This window comes from Tetrao urogallus, assembly GCF_951394365.1.
Source record: "Tetrao urogallus genome assembly, chromosome: Z".
In the NCBI taxonomy this organism is placed as follows: Eukaryota; Metazoa; Chordata; class Aves; order Galliformes; family Phasianidae; genus Tetrao; species Tetrao urogallus.
In genome coordinates, this window is record NC_136816.1 from 40262157 (window position 1) to 40289303 (window position 27147).

General features: G+C 38.6%; 1 protein-coding gene across 5 annotated transcripts in view; it reads left to right on the forward strand.

Annotated features, from left to right (window-relative positions):
- The window catches only part of TRPM3 (transient receptor potential cation channel subfamily M member 3), a gene marked incomplete at both ends in the record, with an annotated part of 364749 nt that extends 349051 nt beyond the window's left edge, over positions 1 to 15698 (forward strand). For all 5 annotated transcript variants that reach the window (XM_079548514.1, XM_079548516.1, XM_079548517.1 and 2 more), the window contains 4 exons: positions 5623 to 5773; positions 6338 to 6537; positions 6862 to 6994; positions 14249 to 15698. In XM_079548514.1, coding sequence (XP_079404640.1) covers positions 5623 to 5773; positions 6338 to 6537; positions 6862 to 6994; positions 14249 to 15698 — 1934 coding nt within the window. The remainder of the gene's footprint in view (positions 1 to 5622; positions 5774 to 6337; positions 6538 to 6861; positions 6995 to 14248) is intronic.
- Between the last annotated feature and the right edge of the window lie 11449 nt (positions 15699 to 27147).

Genomic DNA, 27147 nt, shown 5'->3' on the forward strand with positions numbered 1-27147 from the left:
AAGTTCATCACGGCCGCATTAGCTCAGGATTGGAGAGTGGTCTGAATCAGGAACTGATTATGGCTTCTGGATTTGTGGGACTGTGTCACTTTTAGGCTGTCTTTCTTAATAATGCACACCACTGTGCTGCCCCATGGGATCCAGATGATTTTGTGAACATCTGTGCAGGAGAAAATCAATGTATGCTGTAAAATCTCACCCTTGGTTTCCTCACTTAGACATTTTGCTATCAATAGTAACCAAAAACTTCTGGAAATTGTTGACACATGCAGAGGACTCTGTTTTCACTTTGTCAAGCTCTCTGCCCATGCAGAATAATAGAATTACATAGAAATACTGAAAAGGAAAAGATTATTCCGGGGAATGAGTTTGCTTGGTAGAAAATGTAGATAGATGACAGAAATGGCAACATGGAAAATGGGGGTCATCTGGAGAAAATCAGAGTAGACAACACATTTTCCTGTATTCAGAAGATGTAACAACTAAGCGTGCTGCTAGCCAGCATGGATTTGGGTTAGATTTTTCTCTCTTGGGGTGTTTGAGTTCTTCTTCAGATGTGCCTGTTGTCTCACATGTCAGATTTGCATCTGGATTTTCTTTCCAGTTGACAGCATTTCAAGTGCCATCTGGAATCTGAGGATCAATCTGACTTGTGTTTGTCCCATGTGCCTCATTGAAAAATCCCATATATTTGAGGAGAAAATGGGGCTTCCCTTTCTTTCTTGCTTATGTTGGAGCAATGCCAAGTAACCAGAATGCCATTGTTTTAGTGAAATATGAAAGACAGGTTATTATGCATAGGTTTCAACTGTTCTTGATCTTAAGAGGAAAATATAATTAATAAGAAAGATTTTTATTTACATTCCTTATATTTCATAGCCTCCTAGAATTTATTTCAGTTCTCAAAGGTTTCTTAGCATAAATGAGAAATTTATACTAAATTCTACACAATCTTAAAGATTTTATCCTTTGTTTCTCTCTACAGGAGATTTGTGTAAGAGTTGTCACTTACATGGATCATTCTGGAATTAGAAGTATCAGAGCAGCTTTGCACAAGCAGAATAAATCATGCCTTTTTTTTTTTCATCTGTGTTGCAACTCTGAAGCACAGGCAGTATTTTTAGCTTTGTTATACAAAGGCAGAGGATAATATTTTGTTCAGCCTACACACGGTTTTGAGAGTCTCTCTGGCCTGAGCTGCAGCAGTCTTCCCCTTCTTAGCACTCCTCTGAGATTCCATTTATTTGGATGTTTTGATACAGGGAGGAGGAGGGAGAAAGCACTAGAGAGAACAAGAAGAGTAAAGAGGTTTACTATACATAATAATCAAAATACCATGCGATTGTTTTTTGTGTCATTACAATGTGGCTGAAAGCAAGAAGCAATTATTAAGGTCACAGTGCCATAGTTAAAGTAACTTCTTGAAATAATGAGACACTTTACTGTTCCCTGGATGCTGACAAAGAGAGTAATTATATGAAATTCAGAGCTCCTAGAGTTCAGAGTTCTGCCAGTGAAGAACAGGAGAAGCTTCGGCAGCTCACTTAGCCTTTTTTCAGTATTTACTGACTTGGCAAGCTAGTAAGTGAAATCATGACAGGTTTTGGTACTGTTTTATTTTGAATAAATATATAAAATGCTTTCATTTCCTTTGGGTTCATGCATATCAAAATTGGAAGGAAATGAAAGCACACTTAGAATGCCCAGACTTATTAAAAAGAAAATAATAGCAATAATTAAAAAAAAGGTGGGAGTTAATTTGTTATTTCCACTTACTGGTTTCCATATTTTTAAGAATAGTGATCACATTAGCCCACTCAGAAGTTTCCATGATTTCAAGTGAAATTCTACTGTGAAAGTGGCATCCATTTTTACATGAAAAGTTTCCATCAAAGGTAAAAAGTTATTTGGTAAGAGAACTGTTCAGCTACATATTTTCCTCTCTCCATTATTTACCACTACCACCTCAGAAAGCTGCAGCTGGGGAAAGAGTCATGCCACAAAAATTTGCAAGTGTTGTTGCTCAAGCCCTCCACCCAACGCTCAGTAAAAGTGATCAGTGCCCATGTGGTGAAAGTGATTACACCAGGGAAATAAATCCTTCCCAAGCTTTGCTATTTCTGTAGTCTGAAGCACATAGATATATGGGCCGCTGTTTTTTGCTTTGCACCAATTTGCTGGCCAGGAAAGAGGAAGGGTTAGGTATGTAGCAGGAAGGGCCCACACAGGAAACTGTAAAGAGGAGCCAGGAAGGAAAAATAAGCATAGGGGCAGACTGTGAAACGGGAAACAAAAGATACAAAAATTATGTAAAACCACAGATGTCAGGGTGCAGTGAAAGCTGAGTGAATCTAATACATGGAATTTAAATTAAAATTCCAACCAGTTATCATTTTTTAAAGCCTGCCATCAGAGCATAATGGCCTACCTACATCCAGTGTCCTTTATGTATCAGTGTGCCTGGAGTTTTCAGTTACCTGGACCATGCATGTAGTTATACCAGCTGAGTTTCTTTTAATAAAGCTTTTTACCAGAGTTAAGTGTTCTACCTATTTTTGCTAGAGCGAGTCTCTAATGTAAAAAGATAGAAATATGTTTCCATACATGTTAAAACTGTTCTTTGCAAAGGTTTGTCATCACAGTATGTTATTGCACATACTATAAACAATTCTGCATTTCTCAAAATACAATTAAAATCATCAAGCGGAAATCTAATTTCTTAAATGTAAATAAGCATCTTTATTATCAAAAAAGAATATCATTGCTACTCTTTGCCACCTGCCAGTTCTTCCCCTAACAAAGAGAGAAACTTCTGTTTCTTGTTTTCTGGGAATATTTTTAACAGTTTCTTTAATGGTGGGAAAACTGTCCTTTAGAATTAATGTTGTAATTTAAAGATAGAATAAGATGCTCATTTCAGTCATATGCATTAGAACACAAGCTTCAGCATTTTGGACACACATCATGCAGCTAAGATTTGAAGACTGAGTGTTGGCTCAGATCTTCAAGAAGTAAGGCACAAGATTAGTATTTGCTATTATAACTTTCTCCAACAGAACTGATAGAGAGAAAAATTTTACAAACACACAGCATTGCTTATCAGTGTACAGAAAAGATGATGGAGGCTTCTCTGTATAGAGAGTCTATTGTCACCATCACTGTGTGATATATACTAACAGGAATACATTAGTGGCATTTTAAATACTCCAGTGTAGGCCAATAAATTTGGATAAATCATTTCTGTCTTAATAGCTGTCGAGAGAGAGTTTTATAGATGAAAATATTTTTTGTTGTTATTTAAATAGAAATTTGGAATAATAAAATATATCTAGACATTAGACTGAGATTTTTTATATCTTTGATCTAAAATTTAAAATATGTTTTTCAGAATTTTCTCTCATCATTACAAAAGACATTATTTGTTCTCTGATTTAGCAGACAAAAAGACAACAGGATTCATCAGCTTCTAAAGTGATTGCTGCATTCCTGATAAAATCATGACAGGTTTTGGTACTGTATTACTGTATCATGTTGGCCTTTGTAGCTCTGAATCAGCATGTGAGTTAATGTTTCCACATAAACAGAAATGCCTCACTGAAGTGCCAATACCGTGTTGATTGTCCCAGTTTCTGTTGGATGAAGACTGAATGAACCTAGCCCAAGAAATCTAGCAGTATTTTGTATGTCTAAATGAATCAACAGAATTACAGGGGTTGGAAGAGACCTCTAGAGATCATCGTGTCCAACCCCTTGCTAAAGCAGGTTCTCTAAAGAAGGTGGCACAGGAAAACATCCAGGTGGGTTTTGAACATCTGCATAGGAGACCCCACAGCCTCTCTGGGCAGCCTGTTTCAGTGCTCTGTCACCCTCATAGTAAAGAAGTTCTTCTTCATATTTGTGTGGAACTTCCTATGTCCTGTTGCTGAGCAGCACTGAAAAGAGCCTGGCTCCATCCATGTGACATCCACAATTTAGATATGTATAAGCATTGATAAGATCCCCTCTCAGTCTTCTTTTCTCCAGGACAACAGATGCATGTTACTCAGACTTTCCTCATAAAAGATGCTTCAGGCACCTCATCATCTTTGTAGCCCCCCTCTGGACTCTCTAGAAGTTCCCTGTCTAGAAGCCACTGGTTGGAGCAGAGCAGGAAGCACAAAATCAGTACAGAATTAAAAGACCTGCAATGTGATATTTTCTGAGAAATAATGAATTACATTCACGCTGCTCCAGTAATAAAACTTATTTCTGTAAGGAAGAAGCTCTAGAGATAATACTTGCAAAATACTTAGGTTTGCCATTTCTTTTTATGCAAGTAGAATACTTTAGGATATAGCTGATATTTGATGGAGCATGTACCCTTTGTCCCATATTGCTGTATTGGTAATAACACAACACCTGTACATGTTGCCCAAAACCAAGCACCCATTTCTCAAATAATATCATATGTCTGCCAGTACAGTACCCACAGTAGAATTCCATACTCTTTAAATCAAGGTCAGAAGAACTGTTTTGATTAAAATATTTGATATTGGGTATCGTAGATGTTTTGACATGGTATGAGATTTCACAAAACATAGCATTTGCAAGGTTTGTTGTCCATTAAGTCAGAGGGAAATGGACAAGGGGGAGGTAGCCACAGCACTGAGCAAATTCAACTAAGATGATTGTATATGTAAACTGCTTCTTTGATTTTTTGTCTTGAAGAGCTAATTAAAAAAGTACAAAGGACCACCAGGGCAGCGTGAAGCTAGGAGATGATAAACTGAACCCACACTTCCAAATGCAGCTGTGCAGATCTTCCACAAGATCACAAAGGCAAACAAACAAAAAGAAGAAAAGCAGTTCATAATGTTTTCTTCCTCTTTGCTTCTGTTTGAAAACACTAATAAGGAGGTCTTTTTGGTTCCAAAACATCTGGGGAAGAAACAGGTGGCAACTCATCTGCTATATGTCCCTTTACCTGGTACAGTGAAGACTTTAAAATTTCCCCCACAGTTTCTAGGAGTGCAGTCAAATGTCTGTATTAGGAATGCAGTCAAAAGTCCTTATTTGCAAACAGCCACTATGAATACTTCCCAGAAAGGCTCTGAGCACTGCAGCTCACAGGAGTTATTTATTTTCATGTATTTCTTTACGCTATTTTTCAGATCTCTATTGAAATAAAAATAAAAAATAACAAAAAGACTAAATTTTCATCATAAAAAAAAATTTTTAAAGTAGATTTTTAGCTAATGTAGCTTTTTGCAGGATTAAGTATTTTGATCATTTCGTTTGCACAGCCACAAATTACTACAGAGTCTTAAGATATTTTAGCTATATGAAACAGGCAGCCTACTCACAAAGATGGATGTCCTGAAATTTTGGAGTGGAATATCTTGATATTCATGGCAAATAACACACAGCATCAAAAACTTCAGCTTGTAAAATCTGTGATAAATTTGACAATCATGTGATCACCACCACCTATAGCAAGTTCAAATTTCTTGGGGGGAGCATCAATACCACTGTTTGGAAGATATTGCTTTGGCAGCCAGACCTTCATAAATATTTAAACATTTCTGTATAAAGTGAAAAAACAAGATTCATTCCTATTTTGCTCTTTCGTGTTTTCGTTCCCAGCTCCTTGCGGTCAAAATGAAACCAGAGAAGATGGCAAGATAATCCAGCTGCCTCCTTGCAAGACAGGAGCATGGATCGTTCCTGCCATCATGGCCTGTTACCTCTTGGTTGCAAACATCCTTTTGGTGAACCTCCTGATTGCTGTTTTCAAGTGAGTGACACATTCCAAAGAATGGATTTGGGGAAAGCAGGGGCATTATTTGTGGTGTCAGAAAGCAACTGAACTTCTGACTTTAATGAGAGCCATTTTTCAGAGGATTTATGAGAGTGAGAAGGTATAAAGTAGTAGCTTGACTCCAGGGAATGAGGGAAATGCTGAGTTCTTCACATTGTCTCATTTCCAAAGACAGACACCTGATGAGAGCGAGAGCAGAACAGCCGAACATGTTAAGTTCAGTGACGGCATCATTCACTCCCAATATAGAAAATGAGAATAAAAATATTTTCCTCTCATTTTGTTGTCATAAGGCTAACTGGTTTCACTGAGCAAGAATGAACAGTAGTAACATAATTCTGAAATGATTGATTGCCATTGTGCTTTACTGAAGAACAAACTTATTTAGCCCTTTTCTTTTGTTCTTCCTTTTTCTGCATGACAAGGAAACATTTGCCACTGCTAGTGAAATGCATATAATTAGGGTACTGTCATTTCATTTTTGGCAAAGTACCCAAAAATGCTTCAATCTGATGTTATTTTCCTCTTCTTGCCTTCCAGCAATACGTTTTTTGAAGTCAAATCTATATCCAACCAAGTATGGAAGTTTCAAAGGTATCAGCTAATCATGACATTTCATGAAAGGCCAGTTCTCCCACCACCTCTGATCATTTTCAGCCACATGACTATGATATTCCAGCACCTCTGCTGTAGATGGCGGAAACACGAAAGCGACCCGGATGAGAGAGACTACGGATTAAGTAAGCTGTCAACAATTTACAGACATTCCATTGCCCTGCTCAGTATCTACTGTTTGCTGTGAATGAAGGCTAAGCCCAGCATTTTGATAACCTTCTCAGCAGAGAACTATTGTCTGCTTGCTTAAGCTTTGCTGTCTCCAGAAGCATATATAATCTAAGCCACCAGTTTTGATAATTAGCTGCATCTCTGTGCTGTCATACCAAAATACCAGTTACATTTGAAACCCACTTTTGAAAATTTAGTTCAGGATTCTTCCGTGAGAAAAGTGTCCTGAATTTCGCATTTGTGCTTTTCCAAATTCACTTCTTTTATTGTTTCCACAGAACTTTTCATAACTGAGGATGAATTGAAAAAAGTCCATGATTTTGAAGAGCAGTGCATAGAAGAATATTTTAGAGAGAAGGATGACAGATTCAATTCTTCCAATGATGAAAGAATCCGTGTCACTTCAGAAAGGTGCATTTTGTTTGTTCTCTCATATGTTGATCTAGAAATGTGTTTCCGTTGCCACTCTCACCCTTTTTTTTTCTTTAAAAGGGAAACATTTGAGGTAGTTTTTAATAAATCTGAACTAAAAAGTAGAATGATACTAAGTGGGGAAATTTTCTCTCTTTTTTTTCTTCTTCACTAAAGAAATGTTCCTCAAAGTTTTGAAGACTTTAACTCATTCAACCAGCTGTAATTGTACACAAATAGAATAGTGTGCCAAGTGCAAGTTCTTCCATTTCAGTTTATAAAGCAGAATTTCAGGACACAGGTGGTCAGGTGTTTTAGGACACAGGTGGTCACAGTGGAAGGGTAAATGAGTATTCCTTAATGAAAACTAGATAATCACTGAGATACTGACCTGCTACTCCCTTAAATAGTGAAGGAGCCTTGTTTCAGGCTAGTCTTGCTAGGTTAATTGGTTACTTTAAGAGAAACAGGTATCTTGCCATTAATTCCAAAGGAACTAGACATTTTACCTACACGAGTAAAACACGGAGATGACTAATAAAAACATGAGTTTAGTGAAAGCTGCCACTCTTCAACCGTCCTAAAATGCAGGAATCTGTTAATCTCCTATGGTGTTTACATCCTTTTGTCATATAGCAGCTAAGCAACAGAGCTAAATTTTGAAGACAGATTTTGTTGTTTGATGCATGGCATTGCTGCCAATAAATATTCTAGGGTAATACTCTGTCAGATATTCATAAAACTTGAGAACCACTGAATACTCTGTACTCTGAAAATTCTACTTCATCCTGAATGCATCTAAATGTGATCAGGAAAGTAGTCTTTGTAATTGAATACATAGGTGTAACACACTTCTGCTTACCTGTAATCTTCTAGCATGCAGCTTTGCCTGAAATATGTTTCCTAGAGGTAAAATAGTATAATTTTAATTTGTTAAATATATTTATGCTATAAATATATTTATATATTTATACTTGTACAATAGCAAACATAATCACCCAGGTTGAAGAAGAATGAATTCTGCTGGAATCAGAATATAATCATCTGCATTCCTGAAAATAGCACTCTCAAGACTCAGATTTTAGGGAAAGGTATTAGAGAGGAAGTGTGGTAAAGCATGGAATAGCTTTCTTAAAAGGAATGACTAAGTAATCCAACAGTATTCTGTCTGGAAGACACAAATCAGAAACGAATTGATAGAGGTCTACGCAGCTCTTAGTGCAAGGAGAGGGTGAGCAGAAATCAACTGATTTCTGTACAAGAACAAGAAACAGGAGAGCAAGAGATTAATCTAGCACGACACAGTTCAAAATAAATGAGAACAGGTGATTATTTTATGAAGCAAATGATAGAACAGAGTGAAAATGATGGGATCTAAAAGATGGATATGTCAGTTAAAAGTCTTCACTGATTAAAACATAGACTAGACAAACCTCTGTAAGAGAAATGATGTAAGGACTACAGAGATCTAAGCTGAAAATGGCTGGAGACTGAAGAATGTAAACGAGAAAAATTACATATGCTTCAGAGAAAGACAGTGAGCTACATTTATCTGTAGTTTGAGGTCCTTGTGTTCTGATAGAAATGAGAGAACTTACCTGAACATGGTAAATGCATATTCAGATCTCTGCTCAGTCATAACTTTACTTTTGGTGACCAAGGAAATACAAGGTATGTTTGAAGCCTCTGTAAATAAGTAGTAACCTGGGACCTTCTCTACATTAGGCAAGTCCTCTTAGTACTGAAAAACAAATGTATAATAGTCTGTCCTTGCACTTTGTTTTGGCCCTATTTTATTACAGTACGGGAGCACTTCCCTTTACTTTAAATGGAATGACTTAAAGTACCTCATTTCAGAGGAGAATTCATGATTATGAGTCCTAAATGAAAACAAGCATGTAAGACTCAAAGAGAAATAATTCATTAAAAAGTGTCCTAAATAACATGCATTTTAAGAACCAGATTCACAGATCTGATACTTTGCCTGCAATTATGGTTGGGCTTGTGTCCCTTAAAGTGTTTTGAATCTAAAAAAAGAAACTTGCTTTTTCCAACTTACTGAACATTCAAATATTTAAAATACAGCCTCATAGTTTCTGCATAGATATGTATTTGTACAATTAACATGATGTGAAGAAGAAAAAAAAAAAAGAGACAGAATGTGCAGTCTGCGGTTTCTGTTTCAAGATCCTGTCTTCAGCCTGTATTATTAGACCAAACACAGTACCTACATTATAGTCATGAGATCATCAGCTTGGTTAGCTAGCCAATTAACTCAATTTTACACAGTGCAAAATTGAACCAGAGTACCCTGAGAAGTTGTGTGTATTTTTCTGCACTTCCTTTTTTAGGAAGCTGAGGGTGCTGTTAGGCTGGAGGTGAAATAGGAACTGGGACAAGGCCTGAGTTACGTATCTGTACCCAGACTGCTCACAGCCTTCCTCCTCTTCCAGGCATCTGTGATCCACTTAGCTCCCAGGAATGTTTTCAACATTTCCTTGAGCAGCTTCTACCTGCAGCTGGATCTACCAGCATACCCTGCAGGCTACCTGAAGGAGGGCAGCTTCACGCCATGGGTGCAAAGCCAGTAAGCCTGGAAGAAGGATTAGGGAGCTTGTACTGGAAGGGAAAAAGGAGACAGGAATAGTCTTGCCTTGAAGATCGGCCTAGATAGGTTCAGAGACAAGGAGGAGCTCAGGAAAATGAAAGAACAAGATACGTTTTTTCTTGCTGTAGTGGACTGGATATAAATAAGCAATTTCAGCTGCAATCTCTGTGGTTGTGGTCAGTCAGGATCACAGAACCTTGCCACCTAAAATATGCAACAGTTTATATTCTCACCTTGGAATAGTCCACCATGAAATCCTGTGGGATCTGTGTGCATTCAGCAAGTGCCTTGCCATTCTTACTGCAAAGACACCACAGAAGTATTCAGAGCTGTGGCCACCACACAGAATCCCTCTTTTACCTGACTTTTTCACATTACAAGATCAAAATATGAAACCACTGTTGATGTTTGTCCTTCCTTGGTAGCCACAACCTTACATGGACACATGGAAGTAGCTCTGTATTAACAAGACACATCAGTGGAAGTGATTGATTATGACGAAATATAAGAACCAATAGCAAACTTTAAGGTGATGCCTTCAACTGATTTGTCAGAAAGGCAAATCTCAGAGAATCTTTTGGAGAACAGAGAGAAAAGCAAAGTTGGAATAATTCATTTTGATGCTACAAAAGAATCGCATAGAAAACTAATTACTGTGATGCTTTCAGTGCCACTTTCTGACCAGCGCAGAGACAAGATAATATGTAATATGATCAAAAAGACCACACTGTGTTTCTTAATTTGGCATAAAGCCCCCAAAACAATCACTTTGGTAGGCATTTTTCCCTTATGGCCAAGACTTGACCCCTTGTTGACTCCAAAGGGAGCAAATTCTCATCCTAAGGGTATTCAAACATCACATAAACTGGTTGAAGTAGACATTATGGTGTTATCATGGGCACTGTATAGTATTCAGTACTATAGCTTCTTAACACTTTATAGTCCTCAGTGCAATTACACTAACGGCATACCCTGGTTTCAGATACAGCAAACTGAAGTGCACAAAAACAGATCAGAACTGATAAAAGATCAATACTGTACCTAGATCAGATCATAAATGCAAAGGAGGGCTAGGAAAGATCTGTGAATTTCACTATGTCTCTCTGCAGTCACAGTTTGGAGATCTTAGGCTCCAGATGGGAAAGCAGCCAAGGCAATTTGATAACCTTAATCTACTGAAACCATCATGCCAGGGAAAAGTGGCTTTCCACTTAAACAAGCAATGCCTTGACAAAAAAACATCAGGGCAAGTGTCATTATTCTGTTCAAAGCTTGAGAACTGCTTTCAGAAGGAGAAAAACATTCTACAATCACCTATTAAGTCCCACTTTAAGAGGCTTTCAATGTCTGCAGCCTTTACAGCAGTTGAAAAGGATTCTGAAGACATAAAGGATACCTGAAAAATGGACGTAGGTCTACAAAGGTACTTGCAAACCTAATTCTAGCATTCAGTTAATGGTCTACTTCAGCTAAAAGGTCTACTTCTGATAAGAACACCTTGCTCCCACTAAATCACTGCTTCAATTAAATTCTAAATGAATAGTTGAAGAAAGGTAAAAAATTATGTAACCAAAGTGAATGCCAGCAACAGCCATCATCTCCCAAATCATGCTTAAAAGGTTGGTCGCATAAGATGTAACATCTTTGTGAGTTTGTGTTTTTCCCAGTTATTGAATGTTGTGTTCAGCTAATTTGTTTGGTTTTCTATTAGAAACTTATGAGCTTCAAAAAAACACAATGGATACGCAATTAGATGTAGCCTTCTGTTTTTTTGTTCTCATGCCCATCTGCTAGGATAGCTTGGCAACCTCTGATACATTGGATAGATCTTGCTGTAAGGAAGAGCACAGGTGCAGGAGTGGCATCATACTTGGATATTGCGAGATTTGCTGAAAGGCTTCTGTATCTCCAATACACACAGAAAAGGAAAAAAAAAAATCTAAAGAAAAACTTGAACATTCTTATTTTGAAATAGTCTTTTAATTCAAAACTGTTCCTGAAGGAAATTTAGCTTTGACTGTCTATTCGCTGTCAAATACAGAACAATAGAACATTTCACTTATTAAAGCATTTTAAGGTTCAGATTATGGCTGTGCTCCTCCAGATCTTCTTATGCCCTTAGTGTTTGGATGATGTGATTATACCATATTTCTAGTAGGATTATTCCCAGAGCATGTTGCTGCTCAATGTGTTGAATGACTGCAGAACTGAGCATTAAATTAACACAAAAATATCCTTGATTAAAAGCATGCATATTTGTTAGAAAGATATGGAAGTGAACATATGTCAAACATATAACAAAAATTGACTGTAGTCAGCTAATAGCGTTGGATTTGAGGGACATTACCATCACTTGAGCTTTCTTTTCATGAATAAAAATTGCACAGCTAGGTGTCATCCCAATACATACATGTAGGAATCTCTCAGCTATCAATGAACATATGTCATTACCCTTTGTTTCTGTATCCTTTACCTCACTAAATTACTATATACATTTCCTTCTACTATTGACATGATCAAATCTGTGATTGGTTCCATAGCAAACAGCAGACCACATATCCCAGAAACCTATCTTTAGCTTGTCCAGAAATATTACTGGCCTTGCCCTGTGTTCAAAAAAATACTGTTCTTTAGCCCACAAGGTTACTCAGATTGTTTAGTATGTCTGGCAGCCCTAAAACTGTCAAGTTATATATGTCATCATCATCAAAAAGTTATTATGAAAACGGAATGTGTGGTCAGGCACTCAATCATTAGCTGATAAATATTTTGGGAGTATATTTTTCATAAAAGAGCAGTTTAGATAACTAATAACATGAGGGAGAGTTCAACCATTTCTAATACAAAGTGTTCTCTTACTATAGAATTATATCCTGCGCTTGTAATAACATTAACATGTTTTATTGGAGGAAGTTGATAGAAGAGGTAAACAAGTGTTTGAATAATAGTAAGCTGAGTAAAAAAAGATTATTTGAAACTGTATGTTTATTTCTTAGCAGAGGTCTTAGCTTACTTGATCATTCATCCATTTAAGTCTGATGACAGTAATGCAGTTTCTCATTCACAGAAGGCTTCAAACCTATACATTTGATTTGCCATGCTTTTGTTTTCAAAATTTATGGTTTTCAACACAATAAGCCCATTTTTCATGCAAATATGTGCCTTCCTTAGAGAGCAGTTCCAGTCTCCATTCCTCTCTTTTGCAGGTGGGTGGCTACTCCCCAACACCACAGGGCAGACAGACTTCATTGTTTCACTGGCTAATATTTGGTGACATACAAGGCATTAATGCTGCCCAGTACACATTTACAGCCTAAAATCTGATTTCTTTTTGCACTGGTGTTGCCACTTTCAGGTCATTTGTCCTGTCATAAGTTCATCTACCAATAGTAAAGAAAACCTGGCTTTGACTGACAAGCTGTATATTAAAATTACTTATAAATTACACAAACAAGTAGAGAATGAGAGAGTTTGGAAGAATATGGAAATCCTGTCATTTGTCAATTCTGTGTTCATTTTTCAGTCTAAAGGAACAGGGAAAAAGCAGAAGTGCAAATCTAAAAGTGAGACATGTACGTAGTAGATGTCATAGACATAGACATCATAGACATAGTAGAAAACTATATTATATGCCACTTTTAATACCTCTGTCAAATAAAAGAAGTCCCTGATCTACTCCATAAACTACTACCAGAGAAAATTATTGTGTGAATAAATTTCATATGTGCTAAAGGCAATCTTCTTGTTAGAAATAGGAGAAGTTCATATAAATTCAGCAGAGAAGTTTTAGAGACAAGCAAACAGAAATGACTGGAAGCCACTGGCATGCATTAGTGCATAGTTCACAATTTAAAACATTTTAAAATGATTGTAGAACAGTTATACTGAAGTTTAAATTAGGATCACACATTCAATTAGGTATTAGTATTTTAGCTTTTTATTTATATATTTTGATAGGAAGATAGCAAATAACCTCATAATCCATCATTTCAATCCCTGAATTACTAATACAGACTACATGAAGTACAAACATAGGAATAGAATAATCTTGTTGTGTGTATCCAATTGTACATCTGTATTTCTTTTAATTGTTGCTCACCTCCTCCATGTTACCTCCATTCTTGCCTATCTACATGTTACTTACATTCTGTACAGTAGCTGATCAACTTCTTGCATGTATCTAAGCTAAAAACGAATCAAAGAATAAGGAAACTCTTTGGTCCACACAGCAGTTGCTGATACAGTCTGGGGGTACATGGAAAGTAAAGTGATGTGTTGTCCATCTTCCATGATTTAATTTAATCTAGGAGTTAGCCACAATAGTTCTGCCTGTAGCAAAACTGAGAGTAATATCATGTAGCATCTGCTGTCAGTTCTTGGAACAGCCTCATTAGAAGCAGAAGCAGTATTAGAAAATCACAGTAACGTTTCCCTAATAGCCCCAGTCTGTGCTGGGATAGAAAAGCTTCCTGAGCAAGTAGTACTGTTTATTTGCTGAACCTCTTTACCAGAGTTTGGTGCACATGAGAAGGTGTAGGTGGGTTTTGAATTTTAACTCATGTTTATTTTCACTTATTTCAAAGACTTATTGGCTGAATATCACTGCTTTGTAGAAATTAACCTATTTCATTTTTCTCCTTTTTAAGGGTGGAGAATATGGCCATGCGACTGGAAGAAGTAAATGAGCGCGAGCACTGCATGAAGGCCTCTCTGCAGACAGTTGACATCAGACTTGCTCAGCTGGAAGATATGATAGGAAGAATGGTGACAGCATTAGAAAAACTGACTGGCATAGAGAGAGGTGAGACAACCAAGATACGATCCAGGACTTCATCTGACTGTACCGATGCAGCCTACATTGTAAGGCAGAGTAGCTTCAATAGTCAAGAAGGAAATGCTTACAAGCTGCAAGAGAGCACAGATCCAACAGGGGAAGAGTCCATGTCCCCAACCTCTCCTACAATTACACCTCGCATGCGAAGCCACTCTTTCTATGCAACGAATATGAAGGACAAGTGTGGGTTGGAAAAGTTTGAAAGCATTTTCAAGGACAGATCTCCAAGCCTGCATCGGGCTAGCAGTTCCCACTCAATAGCGAAAGAAGGAAAGATTCCCTTAGCCCCTGACAGCACTTTGTCAATTGCCCCAGACTCCAGAAGGCCTTCATCTTGTATAGATATCTACGTTTCTGCAATGGATGAGATGCATTCTGATACAGAGCCTCTTGATAGTTCCATAAATATTCTTGGTACTGAAGATGTAGCTCTGCAGGCACACATAGCCTCTTCCATTTTAGCCAACAGTGCATATATTAGCAGTACACCTGGTGAAAAAATTTCTGGCAGGAGTCTTGATTATGAGGAAACATCCAGTATAGAAACAAGAGCATTTTCTTCAGACTACTCACAAATCACAGACTGCCAAATCCCCTGGGATTCAGACCCTCCCTTGTACCACACTTTAGAGCGATCTAAGAGCAGTCGTTATCTGGCTACAACTCCATTTATTCTGGAGGAGACACCAATTGTGAAATCTCACAGTTTTATGTTCTCTCCATCTCGAAGTTACTTCAGCAGCCTTGGCGTACCAGTCAAAACAGCAGAATACACAAGTATTACAGACTGCATAGACACAAGGTGTGTGAGTGCTCCTCAGACCATTGCAGAGAGGGCAAGTTTCCCTGGAAGTCTCGGCATCAAGATGGAAGACTTGGGATGCTGCCACCCAGAGAGAGAAGCAGAATTAAGCCACCCAAGCTCTGATCATGAGGATACTGAGGCCAGGGACAAGAAGGGGCTTCCCCTATCTCCTCAAGAGAGCAGTGCCACAGGAACTCTGACCAACAGCATCCCGCTTCCAAAAATAGAGCGGGCTAACAGCTACTCTGCAGAAGAGTCCAACATACTGTATGCACAGCACACACGGAAGAGCTACTCAATCAGTGATAAACTTGACAGACAGCGAAATGCAACAAGCTTGCGAAACCCCTTCCAGAGGAGTAAGTCCTCAAGGCCAGAGAGCAGAGGGGACAACCTGTCCATGAGGAGACTATCAAGAACAGGAGCATTCCGCAGCTTTGAAAGCAAGCACAGCTAGGCCTAGACAAATCTTGCAGGCAGTCAAAAGGTCATCTGCTCTTCAATCCATTTTCCTTAGCAAAATTACCATGCTTCATATTGACATTCCACGTCAACTCCAGTTTGGCATTAGCCACCGGTCAAGGGAGCACACTGTCAGTCTCAGCATCAACTGCTGAGTTACTGCATCTTGACCCAGTTGATATTTGCACTTAAGGAAAAAGGGAGGGATGAAAAATTTACAGAGACTTTGGTAAACAATAGGAAAAAAAAGACCCCTAGGAAGTTATAAGTGAGTTCAGAAATCTGCCTTCTAATAGAAAGCATCCTAAAATCTATTATCCACAAGCTCTTAGGACACAAAAATTAATCTGCAAAAAGAGATGTACAGATTAGATGTCCTAAATTTCAGTCATAACTTCTTTTTCATCTGTTTCACCATTGTGATGACTGGTGAAAAGCATTTGTCATTTCTCTGGGAACTGGTGGCAAACAAAACTAAAGTATCCTTGCAACCCTACACATGTGTAAATGAAGAAAGATGAACAAGATAACAACCATAACATTTGCTTGTCTCTTTTTGTATCAAATTCTAGTGCCACAAAAAAACAGTATGTATTTTCAAAAGCAGAAAGGGAACAGAAATGCCTTTTGTACTGCATCATCAGCGGAGGAAGAATTCACGTTGAAATATCAGGTGATCTCCTGATGAAATGGGCATTCTAAAGCCTAGCACAGCTGAGCAAGCTCAGGATGAATGTAATTAAGCGGAATAGTATGTATTTATTTTTTTATTACATTTGTCATCAATATTTTGCCTCACTAAATCAAAGGATGTGATAGAACAATAAGAGCAGGATGATCAGAGCAAAGAGCAGTAATATTGTCACTGCTCTGTTTAATTAATTGTACAAGCCCGGGAGGCTTACCCACAGGGTTGCCACCAGGCTCTTCTTGCTGTTCCGTTTGAGCTGCCAATTTTTTACATCATTCTCTCACCTGAAAGTATGCCTTTTTTCTTTTTTTGTTTTTTTTGTTTTGTTTTGTTCTGTTTTTTTGTGTTTTTTTTTTTAATGAAGACATGTATTTGTATTTGGACATTCCAAACTATATAAGATTTACAAGATCTATCTGGTCTTAATCCTGATTAACAAATTTAGACTGAAGTTGCCTAAAGGAAAACTTTATTGGCAGAATACTGGAAAACACTGAAAAGTATACGTGCTTTTAAGGTAAGTTAAAAAATTCAAAGTGAAAGTGGAGCTGTCTGTTAGTAGCAAAGCCATCAGATGCAAGTGTACTTCTACTATTCAGCATCATATTGCAGAAAATACATTTTAGTAGAATAAAGTACACCTGATCCACAGCATACCTATGGTGTTTGGTTTGAAGGCAATAGAAACTCCACTGATCTTACCTAATTTCCAAAGGTCCACAGTACAAACAGTATCTTCAGAAGTGTTATGGGAAGATATCTGAGTGGGCAGAGGCGAAAGGGTATACAGGATGTAGAAAAATACTAGAAAATGATAAATGGCAACTGGACCAAAATTTCACATCCTTTGTGAAGGGACAACTTTTAAGTTTGAAAAGAGTTGAAGCTAATGCTAATGACATTAAAATATCTCTACAGTGACCAAAACCTGTATAGAATCAAGTCCTTTTTGTTATTAAATCAAAGCACGTGCAAGTAGGGTACATGTTTCCGATTTATTTAAATGGGAATTATCTTTCAAATCTCTGAGGCAGCTTTGAAAACGCAGGCTGACATTTTCTCACTAGGATCTCACCCTGGGAGATCCTAAGGACCACGTGAGAGTTAAGTCTGAAAGGCAACAACAAATCCAGACATGAAACTAATCATCCAGCTCAAGACAAGAGGCAAAGAAGATGAAAATCTTTACATACTGAGTCACTACGTTGGAAAGCTTGTGAAATAAAGAAATGCAACATGGAAATGCTAAGCACAATGTGTTTCGTACTTCCTGCACCAGTGTATTTCTTTCTTTATTCTGTTTGACCAAGCTTTCAATGAGCTAGACTCCACCAAGACACCATGTTTATGCAATTGCCTTGCAGTCCATGTGCAGCATTATGACCACATGGCAACACCAAGAAAGGTCAGAAACCTTTCTGTGCATTATGAAGCATGCTTGTGACAGGCTGATTGTTGAACAATAGCAAAAAGCCCAGAGGCAAAGGAACTGTGTTTAACAATCTGCTTCAAATGTGCCAACTTTTGTTAGCAGCCTTTCACTAAGGCTTCTCCAAATCTATTTGTCCTTGACGAGTATAGGGGGATCTTTTTGCTCTGTTTTCTTTGTTACTTTTACAAATATCTTCTAAAACAATTTGTGGACTCTCCCATCTCTACCATACAATTGGCCTACTCTAGAGGAGCTTCAAATTATTTAGAAATTTGTCAATAGTAATTAGTGAATTAGTCCAAAGGATAGGGATCTCCTCTGGGGTAGATTTCATTGCTTAGTTGTCAGTGTAAAGGAATTTGCCAAACACAGAAGCTGTATAAATATTTAAGATACAGCACTTTATTGATCTGGAGCACACATTCCAGGTAAAAAGGAAACAGGACACTTTATTTACCTCTTAAAATTTGCCATTATATATAAAATGTAAATTCAAATGTTGAAAGTGTGATTGCAAGATGTCAGAAGACTACTTTTCCTGAATGTTTCCCATTTATTCTATGATGTGGTGTCTATAGAGTATAATATGATGGATGTTAGGTTATTTCATCTTCACCTGCTTTTGACATATTGCATCAAACTGCTTCTTTCTCAGTTTGGTGGTCAAACACCCATTCCTTGCAGTGGGACCAGATATCCCACTTCCAATGTTACTATGACCATTTAGTGAGAGTAAAAGTCTTATCATCCGTTATGCCATGTACCTATAGCATGTGCCATATGACATATTCTGTATCAGAGGCTAGTGCTTACAAAATATTTATCTACACATATATACATATCTCCCATGTATAAACCAGTATCGTTGTGACATGTGATAATATTAGTGAACGTTACAGGACAATTTTATTATCACGTTATAAGGTCTTGTTTGTAAATCTGTAACATTCAATAAACTAGCACATGTTGCATCAAGCATTAAGTTCCACTTTCCAATTATTAGCATACATATGGAATATGCATTTCTGGTCACAGTGTGTAAGTTTGGTGTGTTTCACACGTTTTTCTGTATAGCTCCACGTAAGTGTCTGTATGAGCTGCTGTATAAACCTCTAATGAGCCACTGTGAGCTGTGACAGGTGAGTTGTGGTAGCGTGAAAGATGAACTGGCATGTTATGCAAAAGAGTATAAGATAAATGAATTTTAAAATATTTTGAAACTCAACTGAATTTAGCTGTTTGTTTACATATGCTGGCCAATGAGGAAGCAGTGTACAGTATTTTATAAATATTTTCCTATAGTAATCTGTTCTGTTGTTTCCAGTTTAAGTGATGCTATTCTACAGTTGGGGTATACACTTGTCCTAGGTATTGGATAATAGCACATTATTCTTTCACAGTAACTTTGTGGTATGACTGGAATAGTTTCTCTTCCTACAGTCTTTTTTTGTGTCGATGAAAATGCATGCATTGTTCCATGAGTTTCTTTGGACTGCTATGAAACTTAGCATTTTGCTATTGCCTGCCTGTAAAGATGAATCCAGTTAGGAATGAATCCAAGCTTTTGGATGTTTACATTATTTCCTTTATGTTTGATCTTTAGCAAAGAAAGTGATTTTTTTATTATTTTTAAATGACAATTGTATTTTATGAAATTGAAATATTCAATGTAAAATGCGAACCTACAGCAGTCCTCAGACATTTGGCTCTCTCTTTTTTGGAAGAGATAAGGTGCTACATAATTGTTCTTAGCACAAGTGCCAGTTAATAAATGGCAGTGTGGGGATAATTTAAAAATATAACGGACACCCAAAATATCTATTCATGCACATAAGGAAAGCCCGCTGGGTTCCAGCTATAGATTGCTTTTTTCATTTTCCATTTATAGATTTTTGGTATTAAAAAAAAAAAAAAAAAAGATTTGTACTTTTGTGGAATGGATAACCTTTTGTCAGGGGATAAATATCTTAGTTAGGTATATTTTTTGTAAGAGAAGAAAATGATTTGTTTCTTAGAAACTGTCAGCACGTGGAAAATGTAACTAAAAAATAACTGCTCAAAAACAGTGCTGGTAGCAGCACACAGCCTTAGTCCAATGACTGCAGTCGGAGCAAATGAGTATCTCTGTCCTGAGAGCAGAAGTTGTCAAAGGTATGAGCTTGGAGTGAGCCAGTGAAACAAAATTATCTGTTAACTCGTGCAAATTTTAAGAACAAGCATAAATGTCTTGCTAAATTGCTCAGGCTATGTACTTAAGAGGATTTGATAATCACCAGAAGGGAAGTTGCAAGCTTGTTGTTCCTGGATTTCCCTAGGAACACTTAGGTATTCGTGAGTCTCTCCCCTGCTTAAAATAATAGTATATTTGCGTGATTGCACAAAAAGGCACAAACACAGACACAAAAAAAAAAAAAAAAAAGAGAGAGAGAGAGAAAATAAAAGAAAAAAAAAGGCCACGTTTTCAGTGCTCTTAAAAGATACTATGTTGAGATCACTTACTCCAAAAGAAATAGGAAAGCTACCTAGTATAATTTTTCCCTTGCCTACTTCAAACAACAGTATGATCAGAACTGGGCAAAAGTAAAGCACTGGGGCATCTGCTTATCTAATTAAACCCTTTGTTCCTCTAGATGCTGTTCACTGGCCTTGCCACACTTTTGTGTAAAGGCACAAGTGTTGAATGACTGTGGGGGGACCAACTTTCTGCACCTTGGTGAGAGTTGTGCAGCTGTGTAACTAATCACAGCATACTGACAACTGTTACGGTCTTATCACTGCTGGTGAAAATCTGCAGAAAAATAAAAACACTGATTTCAAAGCAGTTACTCTGACTTTTGTCAGAGAATGGATTAATTCTGCTTTTCTATCGCATTATTACTTTGAGTCATGACACAGCTTGTCCTAAATCACCATCAAGTGGGCAGTCTCGTGACTGAGCCAGACTGGTTGTGAAAGTCTCTGACCTTTTCATTTTTGCTGTATGCTTTCAGATCCATCACAGAGCCACAGAGTACTTATTTCTAAGAAATTATTAGGAAAAAAAAATGTTTGATTATGAAATTGCTGCTGTTTCTGCTGCAGGGAAGTGATAACTCTTGTTTATTTTAGTATTTGGTAGGGAGGGAGAGGGAACAGAAGTGAGAATTGGCTGTGAAAAACAATTTTATGCCTTTACAAGAGTAAATTGTATTAAAGTTATATTCTTCCACCACTGCAGTTGTTGTACATGAGGAGAGTCTATATGCTGCTACTGCTGTCTGGAACAGTGTTTGCAACATACTATACTAATAGCTATTTAATCATTTATTATTTGGGTTATCATTTGTAAGTGTATAACAATCATTTATAAAGGGAGAAAAATGATTAAAACGTCATTTTAAACAAATTCCTACTAATACGAAGCTTTTCAAGTATGATTTGTCTAAATGTATATCACTAGGGAAAATGGTACTTTCCAAAGGTCTACTGGATTCACAATGCACTTTTAGACTGTGTTTAGATATGTAATAAAAAGCAGAAGTTGGCAATTACTGCAGTAGAACTTTCTGAGATTTCTGTAACAATTGTTTTGCAATAAAAAAAAAGGATGTAGTTCAAAACATTTCTACTTATTGGTGCATTTATTCATAGTAATTTACTTTCACAGCAATAAAATAATGGCATGATGGGAGCTGCTTTTCTCAAAGATCTCTCACTGCTCAAGTTCTAACTGCAGCTTTTTAAAAATAAGGTTAGCTGTCTTCAACACAGGCATTTTGAATTATTTCTGTGCCTGACACGGGGTGTTATTCAGGCATTCCTTCTCCCGGTCCATATCAGACCCAGTTTTAATGCGGACATTTTAATGTGTTTGTTGGAAAGACAGATAGTTTCTATTATTTACCATTACCACTTCAGCAAGTTGAAAGACATAAACACTGATTGCAGATTTGCCCTAAGCAGCTTCCACACAGAATTGAAGACACATGCTCATGCATGGCACTATACCCAGAGGGGTGGTGTTGTAGCTGGAGACTGATCATTGCAAACAAAGGCTGCCATATACACCACTTGTAGCTGTGACCTCCTCCATACAGGTATTTCACCTTCCTTAAGAAAGGAGTCATTGCCTCGCTCTACGTTGCTCAGGAGAGGTGTTCTTTATTTCAGGTTTCTCAGAAGGAAATAATACATTTTGTAATCAGATTTTCTCTAATCCATTCTCAGGGATTGCCATTCAGCAGACTAAGGGAGCTTTGAAGCCTTAATGCACATACTTTAAAAAAAAAAAAAATTTGTGCCTCATGGTTTCTTTCCAGGTACTGGTATTTATACCTGTGACATTGTTCACAGGAACAAACCACCCAAAGCCAGGAAGTTAATACCTGCTGGAAAACAACGTCACCAGTCCTAACTTTCATGCCTATGAGTTGCACTCTTGTAGCCTGTAGGGCAGTGGTGTGGTCTCTGCTACTCTCATTACAAGCAGTGGCAAAGATCTTATTTTGATTATTTTGAAGTTGTCCATTTCGATCACCTCTGACTCTTTATCCTCATGACTGAATTCAGCAAGGACTTACAGTACAGAAATACTTCTACATCCTCACTGTTTTTGCATGTCAAGAATTCCACCCTGACTGTATTTCCGGAAAAACCATGAAAATATTATAAAATCCCAAAAAAGTCATGATCTTGAAATTTTGCAAGAACTGATTGCAGCATAAATATTTGTGAAATTCTAGGAAGGAAAAATGACAAGCAGTATCTAAAAGAAGGTTATTGCAGTATGTTTATGCAAAATAACAATAGCATCCCATGAGCACTTACAGACATCCCACTGCAGAGGACAGAAGCAACTGCTGTAGAAAGCTATGGGTGAATTAAGAATAGCTTTGCAAGGAACAGCCTTTGTTAGTGTGGATTTCAAAACAAGAAGTTTGACAGCTACAGAGACAGCCAACGAGACTGATATGTTCTAGCACCTTCCTAAACTTAATTGGTTAGCTACACCTTTCCTTACTTAAATACATACCAAATGTCACATGCACTCCACTGAAGCAGCCTGTGAAAGCATAGAATTATCCTTATAAAACATTCTACTGTTTTGGGTTCACAGTGTGTAAAGATGAATTTTTTATAATCTTGCCAAAAAAAAAAAAAAAAGAAAAGAAACAGATTCTGAAACATTAGCTGAAAATGCTAACAATTTTTTTTCTTTATTTGAAAGATTGCAAAAATTCAATAGCAAAGCAATATTTGCCAATTAAAATTTTTAAACTAAAAATACTTCTTTTACAAAAAAAAAAAAGATATATTCTGTAAATATCAGTAAAAATCAGTAAATATGATTGAAAAACTACTTTCTTCAGAAAGTCTTAAAAATATGAGTCATCCACAATCCTGAATTCTAACCCACAGCTGCTGAACTACAGAACTGCATTGCAATTCAAGGGCAAACAAAATGTGCAAATGGAAAAAAACAGTCTGTTTAAAGGAAAATAAGAATAATAATTCAAAAAATTCACCTCAGTCTTACTTAGCTCCATCCCACTTCTGCTTCTTCCCACAGTGGCTGCTTGGGAAACTCCACCATAGCTCTGAAATAAGTGACAGAATCATAGAATCACAGAACGTTTAGGTTGGAGGGGACCTTAAATCCCGTCCAGTTCTATCACCATGCCATGGGCAGGGCTGTCACTCACCAGGTCAGGTTCCCCAGGGCCTCATTCAACCTTGAACACACCCAGGGATAGGGTACAGCTTTGCTGTGTAACCTCTGACAGTGCCTCATCACCCTCTGAGTAAAATTTTCCACCCAGTATCTAACCTAAATCTCCCCTCTTTTAGTTTAAAAAACATTCCCCCCTTGTCACTACCAGACCATGTAAAAAGTCACCCTCTCTCCTGTGTATAAGCTCTCCTCAAGTACTCGAAGGCCACAATGAGGTCTCCCTTCTCTTCTCCAGGCTGAGCAACCCATGTCCCTCAAGCTTTTCTCTGCAGAAGAGGCATTTCCATTTTCTGATAATCTTCATAGCATCCCATCAATAGATCCATCTCTTTCTTGTACTAAAGGCCCCAGGCTTGGACACAGCACTCCAGATGGGGTTTCAGGAGGGCTGAATAGTGGGGGACAATCACTTCCCTCTCCCTGCTGGCCATCCCTCTTCTGATGCAGTCCAGGATACAGTTGGCCTTCTGGACTGCAAGTGCACACTGCTGGCTCGTGTCCAGCTTTTCATTCACCAGAAGACCCTGCTCCTTCCATAGGACTGCTCTCAATGAATTCTTCTCCCAAACTGTACACATATCTGGGGTTGCCCTAGCCTAACTGCAACACCTTCACTGGGCCCTGTTGATTCACATCAGGTTACCATGAGTTCTCTTCTCCACCTTGTTCAGGTCCATCCTGTTGGCATCCCTTCTTTGTGTTGTAGCACCACTCAGCTTGGTGTTGTCTGTAAATTTGCTGAGGGCACACTCAATCCCATCACCTATGTCATCAATAAAGATGTTGAAGAGTGCCAGTCCCCAGGCATCATCGGCCTCCATCTGGACATAGAGCCATTGACCACAACCCTCTGGTTGTGACCCTCCAGTCAATTCCTTTTTCACCAAATAGTCCATTGTTCAAATCCAACTCTTCCCAGCTAAGAAATAAAGATACTCTGTGAGACTATGTCAAAGTCTCTGGCAGAAGTCCAGGTAGGGTCAGTAACAAGGTTAGTTTGTGAGTAACTCGTTTCTGCCATGCTATCTGTTCTAGCAATGCGGTAGCATTGAGGAAACCATACTGTAATATTTAGGGGACAGTACCTTGCAGGAGCACCTAAGCAGTTCCAGCATGGGGCCCTAGCTCTTAGATAAGCTGAGTTTGCTTTATCCTGTGTGCAAATCATTGCTCTGACTGCCTGCACCCCTGTGAGCATCAAGGATGAGACTGCAGAAATCCTGAGCTCTTTAGGCCTACAAATTCCATAGCAAATGGACAAACAAGCAAATAAAAGGGAATTAAATTGAAATCAAGCATAGAGCACCTACTTTATGGATCCAAACAAGGCACAATGAGAGGCACTGAAGATCCATCATTACCGCGAATTTAGTTCCAGGTGCACCAGGAAATCAGCCATGCACTTTTTCTTCATTTTTATTTTTCTTTTCTTTTTTTTTCAATTTAGAAGAGATCAAACATCATAATCACACATCTAAAACACACTGATCAAGAAACAAAGACTACTAAGTGAAGTTAATGTGCTACTGAAGCTTAGCCCCGGAATTTCTCTTCTAAGTGATCGTGCAGTGCAAGCTGTGCACTGCAATACAAAATACTCTCTAGTACGTACTACCTGTTTAACCCGCCCGGATCCCGCAATGTCCGACCCCTCCCGCCCCGCCACCCCGGTGCCATTCGCCCCGCTGCGGCCGCTGGATGTCGCTGTTTCATCTCCGAGTGGCAGCGCGCAGGCACCTTTCTCGGGCTCGAGGTGAGGCGGTAGGGCCTGCCAAGCACAGCACAGCTCTGCGAAGCAGCCCGTGTTGGCAACCGTGTTGCGGGAGCTTCGGGGACCGGCGGTGGCCGTGCAGCCGCGAGCCGCAGTGCGGCCTTCCGCAATACACTGGTGGAGCTCTGCGGTGGATGGACCCAGCGCTGTGCTGAGCCGGGGCTTCGGAGGAAAAGGTGGAGCCTCTGAGCTGCGTGCACCGCCCGTGCTCCAACCTGTTTAATGATTTCTAAAGCAGTTTTGGATGTCAAACGAAGCCCCTGGCCGTTTGCCAGAATCATGCATAGGAACTACAGGCTATCTCTCCTCCAGGGATCTTTGGGAAAATACCAGCCGTAGTGAACTTTGAGCACCTACTGCACTAGGCAGCTGCTGAGCAGATGTATCAATCTCACCTTTGTGCAAACTTGTTTCAAATGGCCATAACGTTATGCTGTTTTGACAATCTGGAGCTGAACCTCCCTGCCCTTCACTTCCCTATCTGCCAACAGAAGCAATGCACAGGGGAAAGCGCTGGAAATTGTGAAAAATGTTATTAAAGATTTTAATCCCCCGCTGTGGCAATGTCACACCTTCAGCCAGTCTATTAATCCAGAATTTAGGAGGGGCCTTCTGCTACCTTCTTTCTACTCCTTTCTCTTTAATGCAGTGCAAAAGCTGATCCAACAGCTGCCTTCACCCAAGAGGCTGAGCAATCACACCATTCCCAGACTCGTTTCTTTCAGGACTCTGAACACCGTAGGGCCACATATAATACAATAGCTACAGCATACAGAAAAAGAGGGGAAAAAAAAAAAAAAAAAAAAAAAAAAAGACTGTCCAAGATGTGAATAAACCTTAGCAATATCTGGCTGCCAGGTCTGTCTTTCTGGAACCTCCGCAATCATGTCTGAGCCCAACTCACTTGATCTTAGAAAAACAGTATTAAATGAACACTTGGAAACATTAAGCAAGCAGCCCTTGTTACACCACCCTAAACCAGTTTGTGTTCCCATCATGGTGAGCAGAGGAGCCACAGCTGAATGGAAATGGGAGCAGGATGTGCATCTCCAGGCCAGGAGTCAATCGGCAGCAGAGGTATGGTATTCAGACAACAAATAAGCCTTGCTGAAAGCCAACACTTGGCACAGAATACAGAGATCAGAATCACTGTTTCACTGTTCAAATGAAGCAAAAGTTTCATAAATAAATAAACTTGCCATAAACAATTATCCTTATGTAGCAAAAGGAGCATCAGTGTTCACTCTTTCTGAACAAAGTATCGAACATGCAAACCTAAGGAGAAGCAGACCCTATGGAATCTCCTCTTGATTAAGCACTAACTGGCTACCTGCCTGCTCCACTGAGGCAACCAAGCTAACCAGACTCAGCACTTAAAAACTGGGAACAAAACTTGGCATGACAAATGAAAGTGAGACAGCAGTGCACAGTGTGATGGTGATGCCGGCTCTCTGTTCCAAATAAAGCTGCATCTAAAACCAGATGAGTAAGAGCTGCCTAAAATTTTGTATTAATAGGATGCATCAACCTTACTTTTCTTATTGCATTCTATGGAAAAAAAAAAAATCATTTCTTCCCACTTCTGGTTTATGCTGGTGGTTCATAAACCATGTGGGCTGCAGTGATTCATCATAATTTACATAGCAGCTCTATGCAAGGTTCTATCTCCTCTTAGTAAGGCAGCCCAACAACAGCTCGGAACTTCTGTGTGTTGTCATAGCATGAGGGCAAAACCCTGCCCCAGCTGCCAGCATTGTAGTCCTGGTAATCAGGACTGTGCTAAAGAACATATAATTGTCTCTGTTCCTCTTACAGAAGCACACCGCAGCAGCATGTTTCT